The sequence below is a fragment of the Pseudopipra pipra genome, chromosome 4 (assembly GCF_036250125.1).
Source record: "Pseudopipra pipra isolate bDixPip1 chromosome 4, bDixPip1.hap1, whole genome shotgun sequence".
Classification (NCBI taxonomy): Eukaryota; Metazoa; Chordata; class Aves; order Passeriformes; family Pipridae; genus Pseudopipra; species Pseudopipra pipra.
The window spans coordinates 65,299,894-65,309,823 of record NC_087552.1 but is presented as its reverse complement, the minus strand read 5'-3'; the positions used below and the strand labels follow the sequence as shown (position 1 = coordinate 65,309,823).

At 37.7% G+C, this 9,930-nt stretch overlaps 1 protein-coding gene across 2 annotated transcripts in view; it reads left to right on the top strand.

Annotated features, from left to right (window-relative positions):
* ACOX3 (acyl-CoA oxidase 3, pristanoyl) overlaps nucleotides 1-9,930 on the top strand; it is a 34,393-nt gene that overhangs the window by 592 nt on the left and 23,871 nt on the right. The window contains exons 2-7 of one of the 2 annotated variants that reach the window (XM_064653337.1): nucleotides 1,607-1,785; nucleotides 3,319-3,552; nucleotides 4,293-4,364; nucleotides 5,044-5,133; nucleotides 6,733-6,876; nucleotides 7,693-7,781. In XM_064653337.1, coding sequence (XP_064509407.1) covers nucleotides 1,618-1,785; nucleotides 3,319-3,552; nucleotides 4,293-4,364; nucleotides 5,044-5,133; nucleotides 6,733-6,876; nucleotides 7,693-7,781 — 797 coding nt within the window. In that variant the 5' untranslated portion in view covers nucleotides 1,607-1,617. Of the gene's footprint in view, nucleotides 1-1,606; nucleotides 1,786-3,318; nucleotides 3,553-4,292; nucleotides 4,365-5,043; nucleotides 5,134-6,732; nucleotides 6,877-7,692; nucleotides 7,782-9,930 lie in introns of those variants that run through there. The other variant, XM_064653338.1, reaches the window with a different exon arrangement.

Here is a 9,930-nt window from a genome sequence, read left to right as displayed (position 1 = left end):
AAATGCAGAGCCGCTATAAAATAAAATAAAACAAACACTTCTGATGTAATCTCACAGAATAAGGGTACATTATTCTTGACGCTACCAAGTGTCTGAGCTGTGTCGTTGTTACACAAGATAATCGACGACAGTGCCCTGCAAACTGACGTTTCCCCTCGTGATTTGTGACCTGCTGTTGTTGTCCGGTCATGAATTTGAATTACCAGCAGGAGCACTTTCCGCAGAAAAAGGTTGCCAGCTCAGCATTTCGCGGTGAAACTGCAGCCTTTCTTGGCAAATTGAAAATAACGTGGTTTTTACTGCCAACTGCACACGCATTTCGACATATCAGGACAAGGCTGAAATCAACACCGAGGGTATTCTTTAGGGCAGTCCTTTGTTACTTTCCTATTGTAACCACCTGTTTCGGTTTCCTAGTTAGTTTTGAAACTGTTTGCTTGGAGCCAGATTATACTAAAACATTGTGTAAAGTCGGATTTAAGTGCAGGATCTTTTTTTATTATTTTATTTATTATTTTTTCTCATATGGGTAATCTCACTGATGTGAGATATTTATTTAACTGCAGGTTGAAACACTTTCTCATTGCCCCTTTTTCCCCCCACCTCTCGTTTCTTTCCAAACCTATTGTTCAGTACTGGAACTGCACCTTCTTAAAGCTGATTTGGAAGTCACATGCAGAAATACTATCCTGCAGTCATCTTCTGCTATGTTTGTACTGTCCCCAGCTAGGGGATGTCCTCCATGAAAGGATAAGGTTGAAGCTGTAGCAAAGAGATATATCAAGATGATGAGGGGAAAAAATGTTGTGGAAAAAGCATATGACTGAACTAGTGGTTTCTATACTTTATTATGTTCAAAGTCCATATGGAGCCCTTGGACAGCCCTGCACCTGGATGTCCTACCTGTACCTTTGAATTGCTTTCCAGCCAGTTTCCTTGTTAGAACATGGCCAGATTCTGCTCCCCTGTCCGATGATTTTTGCACAAGTATGACAGAGATCTCTGCTGCCTGGTGGCAGGAATTGTTTGGTGTGCCATGAGCAGCAGAGGGCCCTCTGACACCAGCTTCTGTAAGCAGCAGAGCTATCAGCCTTTCCTCCTTTAGGCCAGGTTCTAAGGAAAACGGAGGTGTTCCTTCTCTCCTAAACCAGTGCGGTTGTACTTACTGGTAAAGAAATCCTGCAGCACCTGTGCAGTTTTGCAGTGCTCTTGCATGACCCATAGATGCACACAGCAAGGTGCTAGAAGACTTTGTGGGGCCTTACTGCTTTTGTTATTTAAGATATGGTATTTTCTTGCCTGGGTCTTTTATCGACCCCTTTCTTACTACACAAATTAACCAATAGTGTCCCTGTTTCATATTTAGCTCATGTTTTAGTAACAAAGACAATGTCATTCATTTACATTTGATCAAAGGCATTTTTTCTTGCTTTGTATCAAGTCAGTTGAATCCGAAAAAGGAAAGGACAAGCTTTTAGTTGGCTCTGCTCTGCTGTACTCATACATTTAAAGAAGTCTATGGATTTAATTAACAACCCCTTTGATTTCTTTTTATTATTAAAAATCAGCTTCAGTTCGTGATTTATCTTTTCTCATTTGGTTGCAGTTTAGCCAACAATGGCATCCATACCGAATCAGAAAGAAGCCACTGGCAACCAAAATTCGTGGGACAGTTTGCTCCCAGATTTACCTAAAGGCCCACTTTGCAGATACCGTAAGAAAGCTTCCTTCAACTGGAAAGAGATGGCAGTGTTACTAGATGGAGAAGATATCATCCAACTAAAGGTAAACTTTGCAAGAACTGTAAACATGTTTTACTTCTGGATATATCAATAGAAGCAAGTATGTGATTTTCAAAGGAAGAGTAGTTAATAATACTCAGTAAACAGGGAGCATGAAGAAATTGGGCTTCCTTATCCAGTTTTCAGAGCAGAGATGAACTTTTAAGCAACCTACTTTGCTGTCTCATAAGGCTCATTTAATTACTAAACATCAGTATAGGGGAGACCAGCAGGTGCTACATTACAGAACTTTAGTGTTCATTTCAAACTGAGAAAGAACTATATTCTACCATATTTCTTTACTGTTTGCATTAAGTCATTTATCCCATGGTTTTGCAAGGCACTTAAGTGGAGCTAAGTTCAAGCCACTGTCAGACATAGTATTTCTGTCTATCTTTCACCTGACATAATTTCCTACAACCTTCTGTGCTTGCATTAATGTGATGTTGCAGTTGGGCAGATTAGCATGTCTACCTTGCTGAAAGCTAACCCTACCGAAAAAAAGAGATTAAGTGCAGCACAAAAGATGGTGTGGAAATGCATGACTTGGAGATGTAAGAGGAGAAAGAGCTAGCTTTTTTGAAGGTGGTGTAAAGTTATATGGATTTAAGCTAATTTTGAATGTTCACCATAATTATTAAAATCCTAGCAGGTTGATCAGAAATCAAAAGGCCTTTTTCTGCATCTGACTGGTAAGAGCATAGAAAGAACACAAGTGCTATGTGTCTGAGGGAGTTTCAAAGCTGTGTGGGCATATAGTGTTGTGCATCCAGGGAGAAGGAATGACCCTGCTTTTCAAGGGAAAGTACAAGGAGTCTGGTTTTCTTCCTTCTTATTGTGTCATTCTCTTCAGAGAGAAGGAAAGGACTTCAAAAACATTTTAAAAGATTTTGCCTAAGGCACTGCAATTTTTTTTTTCTAAATTACATGAAAGACAATTAAGATGTGGATATCTTGAAGACACAGATCTGAGGTAAAAAAGTGCCATAGTATATTATCTAATGGAAAAAAAGATCCAAATTTAAACATTAAAAGTTGCACATTCCTGTATTGATGGTTCCATTAAATGGAGTACATTTCTGCTTTCATCTGGGAACAGAGCAGTTGTCGTAGCTTAATGGCTTTACCATCACGGCATATTTCTAACTGAACGTACTCCCTGGAGTTTTACCTTTGTCCTCAGGTTGAGGGATGTTGCCCTTTAGATCCTGCCAGCAGCTTCATATATTGAAATAACAAAGCTGTTATAAAAAGCAAGTAAGTTTTACCATACTGTTCTCGTACATTCAGAGTGAATCAGTGAATCATTATTACTTCATGATGAAGGAGCTTTCATAAAATTTAGCTTCATGAGCTTTTATATATAATGACAGACCATTTAAATATATTTTTTTAATCCTCTGGAGTTTTTGCTTTATAAATTTACACCTTTTATCAAATTATTGTAGTTTGAGGCCCCGTATTATCCTAGAATAATTAACTAGATTTTTTAATGCTTTTAAATTAACATTCTCATGTCGTTTTTTTTGCCCTCAAGAACAGAATCTTCTCTGCTCTGGAAAGTGATCCTCTCTTTGCACGTCATCCTGGAGAAGATTTGTGCCGTGAGAAATATCAAGAGCTGACATTTCTGCGCTGTAAAAGGCTCTTTGAGTATGATTTTCTTCCTCCACAAGAGATCATAGAGAACCCATTAAAGTTCTTTAATATGGTGCTCTGTATGGGAATGTATGATTGGTCTCCAAGTCTCCAGTTTGTCATACATAGCGGTGTAAGTACAAGTCAAGGGGCATAGAGTTGTATATTTGAATTTCAGTAACTTCTAATATTGTAGGCTTTATGCCTATTTTATTGAAGTTATATCTTTCCCTAGTCCTTTATTTTCAATAATGAATTAAACTTCAGCTGTTTAGAAGTATCAAGTATCAGAAACTCCCTTGCCTAAACCCCAGTGTCTTGATTAAGGTCAGAATCCAGAAGGAATGGAAACCAGTGTAAAGTTTCTCACTGACATCAGTGCCTGGATTCTGTTAATCAGTTGCTTCCCAGATGAGTCTCTCAGGATACTCAACATAGCTGGTCAAATAATATCAGTTGAATTAATTAATTATTACTATTCAGATGGAAGAGGGGGATCCAGGAATTATATTTTGTTATGTGAATATCCATCTAGGAAAACAGTTCCTAATCCATTTGCGGGAAAATGAACTGGAATAGTCTTTAGGTTTTGCTTTAGTCAAGGGGCCATCATTAAGGACAAGTAGAAAGCATTTTTAAGCATTTGCAATGGAGGCTTGAACAGGTTAGAGCTGTGATAAGTTTAGTCTTCTGTAAAGGGGCCTTGACAAGATGAAATCCTGCCTTACCTCTCCCAGCTATAATCTAAGTGTAGTTTACTGTACAGCCCACTTTCCCTGGTCTCTTTACTGTCCATCACTATTACAAATCATGTGCAATTTGTGCTTTCCATCACGGGCCACTGATTTAATTCATAATTCTCTGTTTTTACAGATATTTCCAGGTGCAATCATGAGTGCTTATGAGAGGTTTGCACCCATTTTGAAACAAGCTTCTAGAATGGAGGTAATTTTTTTAAATAACCTGTGAGAAGTGGGCACCTTCGGAACCGTGTCACCACTTGCAGCTTTTTGTTATTTCTATCTTTGTACATACCTAAGTACTTCTAAATAGCAAAAGAAAAGACTGTGGGGCAGATTCAAGTATGAGCTCTGACCATCCTCACTACTGGCTGCTAAACCACTTCCTGGATCTCTTTTAGACTGTCCAAGTTAACATGCAGACAAAGTCTGGGGACTTCTTCCAGAAGGCAGTACAAATGACACTACACCAGCTTAGTCTCCCTCCGGTCATTTGAGAGTGTGCTACCAGGATGTCCATACCCTTACCATGATGCCATAAGAATTACATTCTGATGCTCTAAAATGGAAAATAATAATGTTTTAATGCCAGAGAAACACCATATGGAGTCCAGTGGAGACTCAGGACTGAGTATCCTGCAGAATAAGTGCAGCCTGTCTGATACAGGAGGTTCCAGTCCTACACTGGAGTTTCTCCAGTCTAGGCCACGTGGGCAGCATTCATTGTCTGGCCAGACCCTCTTTGATATTGCAAGATAAATATACTGAGTGCACCCAAACTGAGCTGCTTTTGTTACTCTTTTATTGCAATCATTTGGAAGTCTTGCAGTTTTAACTACTGTAATAAGGTGGTCTTGAACTGTGCCTCGTATCTCCTTATTTAGATTTTTGGATGTTTTGCTCTGACTGAGCTCAGCCATGGAACCAATACCAAAGCCATACGAACTACTGCCACATTTGATCGGAACACTCAGGTTAGTCCTTAATGCGCACGAGAAATGTTTGACAGTGTTAAGCTCTATTATTCACTAACAGAACAGAGTGATTCAGGGATTTCTTTTGATTAACAAGAAAGAATCAAGTTCAAATTTAAAAAAAGTTGTGATACATTTATGATATTATAAATTCTTAAACCCATTGTTTATTGTTAAACAATAACAGTTCTCATTTTCTTGCTTTCTCTTCTGGTTGTGATATGAAATAAGGATAGAAGCCTTTTCCTTTGTTGTGTCTCTTAAGGAATAGTTGAATGTGCAGATTAAATTGTCGTTTGTCTTTAAATATTAAGGCTTTTTATACAAAGATAAGGATTATTTCCTAGGATGAGAAAGACAAAAAAAGATATAAGAAGACTGTCAAACAGACCCAAAAAAGAAAAGAATAAACTCCTTTTTCCATTAGAATAGTGCTTACTATCAACACTACTGCAGAAATAAATTCATTGTCCTAGGATTTTCTTGGTAAATGATTAGAATTCATCATAGTTTTACATTAAGAGAGAAGAAAATAGAAGTTGAAAGAAGGCTTTTACAACTTTTTCTCACTCTTTGTCATCTACATGCTTGGTTCATGACACATAGAATTTAAAGTGTATTATTTAATGTCCCAAGAAGGTATTCTCATCTCCCCCAAAGACTGTGGCATTAATGCGCTGTAATATACAGAACTGAGCGCTATTGCTGCAAGCAAACAATGGCACATCATGAAGTGGCTTCACAGTAATGAGAAATGAGAATCATAGATTTGAAATGTGAGATTTTATATTCTGCAGTAGGACAACATTTCAGTCTATTTTTTCACATACAAGCAGTTCAGTGAGCATTTATGCAACATGGACAATTAGATCTCTTTCCAGAAAAAAAAAAAACACAAACAAACCAAACTTGTGAGACCAGCAGCATGAGAAGTTCCATTTAAATAAATTGAGTTTTAAGCTGGTGATGAGTGCACTGCAGTAAAAGTGACTGAAATGACTAATTATTTGATCAGATCATGAAGCTCCCGAGTTCAGGTTTCTTTTACATCCAGAAATCATGCGATGTCTAGATTTCAGGATGCAAGTATTCTTCAGAATTCTGACGACTTGTGGTCCCCCATTTGTCCAAACTGAGAAGTGTGCTGCCTTTCACACTGTTAGCCAGGCTTTCATTCTGTACAAAACTGTGTAAGGAGGAGGTGGTCCCTGCATAGGCTTCAACCCTCACAGCTGGAACAGCCCTCACAGTCCCTCGCTTGAGCTCACAGCTCAGTTTAAGCCAAGGTCTAGGAAATGCTTCTGAGTCCATCAGTCTGCTTTATTTTTTTTAGGTGTTTAAATGAGCAAGTAAAAAGGGTGAATTTCAAGCTTTACGGTGAGATAATGAACTTTCTAAACTGTAATTCTTTTCCTAACTCTCGAAAGTTGAATACAGTAAGAGACATGTTGTTTGTTGGAGTGCAGTACAGAATAAAATCCTGGCAGTTAATGAAGGTTTTCAAAGCATTACCAGGGTAATGAAAAAAAACCCAACCCAAAATACCTGTGTGCTGAATTTTATGATGTATATAATTTTTTTTTTCTTTCCTGGCTACAGGAATTTATCATCAATACACCTGACTTTGAAGCTGCAAAGTTCTGGGTTGGTAATATGGGGAAACATGCCACTCACGCAGTTTTGTACGCCCAGCTCTATACTCCTGATGGACAGTGCCAAGGATTGCATTCTTTTCTTGTACAGGTAGGGTAGAAATAGTGCCAGTCCTTTTTTCTTTCACAACAGACTTTCTGTTGTGCTTTATTTATATCTGACCTGCAGATTGTTTATTTCATGCCGTCACAGTTTATTGCAATTGTAACAAGTTTTTAAGTGTTCGCTGATTTTGCGATGGTTGTACAGCCAGTTTTAGACTGTCAGTTTTCTGCAAAGAATTCTGAAAAATACCAAAGAGCTGAAAAGTGTCCAGACGATCATGGTACTTATATAGTTAGAACTCACCTATATATGAAGTCCTGAAAGTCTTGCATGAGGCTTAAGGTGATTTATGTCTGCCAGTGCTACGGGCTGATTTGTATGAAATGTGCAAGCTTCTGCCACAGAAATTAGTTTCTAGAGTTAAAGGCATCAGAAAATATGGCAGTGCAGTAGAAAACTTGTACACAGTAAAATGAACTAGTTGCAGACTGAACAGAATTTATTACAGAATTGGGGAATATTTCAAAGGTGATTGTTACATAAAAGTTTCATTGATTCCTACTGTGTCAGTGTACACCTGAAGAAAATTTCAGTGTTAGTCTGATGACAGCAGTCATTAGTGTTAAGGCATATTTAACACAGTTGTGTAATTACTGTCATTGCCAAAGTAATTTTCATTAAAAGATCTATATCCTGGTTAAGTACAGGCTATATCCAGGATTATGTGCTTGTAAGAAACAGAGCTTTCTTTAGCATTAATAAGAGAGTACAAGTTGAAAATATTTTCATTGTTTGAAAAGTTCAGGCAATAACTCTCATTGTTTCACAACTGAAATAATGTTTTGTTTCACTTCTGTACAGATTCGAGATACAAAAACTCTCCTACCAATGCCAGGTGTGATGGTAGGGGACATAGGAAAGAAAATTGGGCAGAATGGGTTGGATAATGGGTAAGTCAATCCATTTGAAGGAGGAAACATTCTCAGTTATATCATAATGTAGTGGTGCAAATATCCGCCTGTGTCAGTTTGGTCTTCACTTCTTAGATGCTGGCAACTGGTTTTAAACTGTTGGTATTTCTCAAAAAAAAATAAAACAAGACCCAGACTGAAAAATGTTGAATTTCAGTATTTTCTATCTAAATATACACAGTCTTTCAGCTTCTCTAACCTTTTAAAATGTGAATTGTCCCTAGTATTCTGTGAATATCCCAAAGCAGTCTTTCAGTCACACACTCTGCAACAGTAATAATTAAAAAAAACCCAACAAAGTCATTCCAGTAAGTTCTGAGTAAAGAACTTTATCAACCTCTGTACCCATCTGAGTGTAAGCCTGTAATTTTCTCTGTTGATTTCTAGCCTGCAAGAAGGCTAATTGTTTTCCTCAATATTGTTAGTAAAGATGTAAGATTACTAAGGCCCAGTAGAGAAACTCTGTATCTTTTTTAAACAGTGAGATTTCTGGGCTAACCCCGGTCACTGCAGAAGAGAAGGAGAAGGCTTGGTTTATTTTTTTTTTCTGTATTCTCTGTGTGAAATAAAAAATACCTGAGCTCCATTTTTTAGTCATGGGCTTCAATGGCCTTACTGTGTCTCTACTTTACTAACCAGAGGAGTCTGATGGGGAGGAGAGACAGTGAGGAAATCGAAGTAGATTTCTGCATTAAAATGGTCAATATGTAAAAATTACTATTTAAACTCTTGTATTAGTTACATAGCTCTGTGTAAAGACAGAAACTTCAAATAACAAGGAGAGGTGTCACTGCTTTATGCCTTAAATTTACCTCTTTCTGTAGATAAATTTCATTACAGATATATGTATTGTCCTTCATAACATACCATTGCAGTAAAGTATAGACATCCTAAAGACAGCTTTTGGCTGTCTTTCCAGAAGGTCACAGGTCTTCCTTCTGTAGTTTGTTGCCTGTAGCAGCCTCTTTCTTTTATCCCAGATATGCTGTAGTGGCAGAAATGGCACTGAAATTTGTGTTTATGTAGATCAATCTCATTGATTCTGTTTCCTGAAGACACAGAAGAAATAAATACAAAAAAAAATTAAAAAAAAGAAAATTAAGTTTTATAGAGGAAAAATGTGAGAAAAGGCCTGGAAAAGAGGGAGGTTCAGGTTTGGGGGCATATTTTTGCCTGCTTCTGCATTATGAACTAGTAGCCACCAGATGGCACAGTAACATGGGCCTGAGCAATCTAAATGTACTTCAACTACATATTTCTGTAGAAATGTTCAAATACTGCTCTTCATTCTTAACATGCAGCATAGTTTTATGTGCAGCACAGGGAAGAACTGTGTGCTTTTTACATTAATTCAAAATGTATATAGTTTTAAATCTTTTTTTCCCCTTTGATCTACTGGGAAAAATAGAGTATTTCTTAAACTATTAACTGAATAATCTAAAATTATAATCCACATAATAAAATGTAAATAAGAGATATCAATGACTTTTTATCTTAATGTCAGGTGGAGTCCCTTATCTTAGCTATGACATCATATGTCATTTAAAGCAGTCATATTTTCTAATCATTCTAATCTTCTTGTTTCCTTTGCCTGTATTTCTTTAAAAAAAGTAATATTTTCTTCTAACAGCCGTGCCTAAAGAGCCCCAGTCATGGATCTGTGTCTCTTAAGTATGCATTAAGACAGTCCCTGCATTAGAAAGCTTAAGACAACTCCTGCAGATTAAGACAGAAGAACAAGAGAGCCCAAGGTTACCAATAGATACCCTTTATACAGCTAACAACTCCAGGAGCCTGTGTTCCTGAACTACCTCAGCTATTTGGAGAGCTCTGAGGCAAGAAGCCAGAATTGTTCACAAGAACTAGAGAACTAATTTTTGTTTTGTGACCTTCCTGCTCACACTGAACTGTCAAAAATGTCAGGACTTATAGACATTGCTTCTCAGAGGCACACGAAGGTCTGGATGGGGACTGGAGAGGGAGTTGCTTCAGAGTTCTGCATTTGTTTGTAGGTGCTGTGCCACCCCAGAAAATGGACTGTTGGTTGCATGATCTGCAAAATGCCAGATGTACAGAGAGACATTTCACCAGACACTGCCTTGTCAAGGTGTTCTCCTTAGCTGTTTAG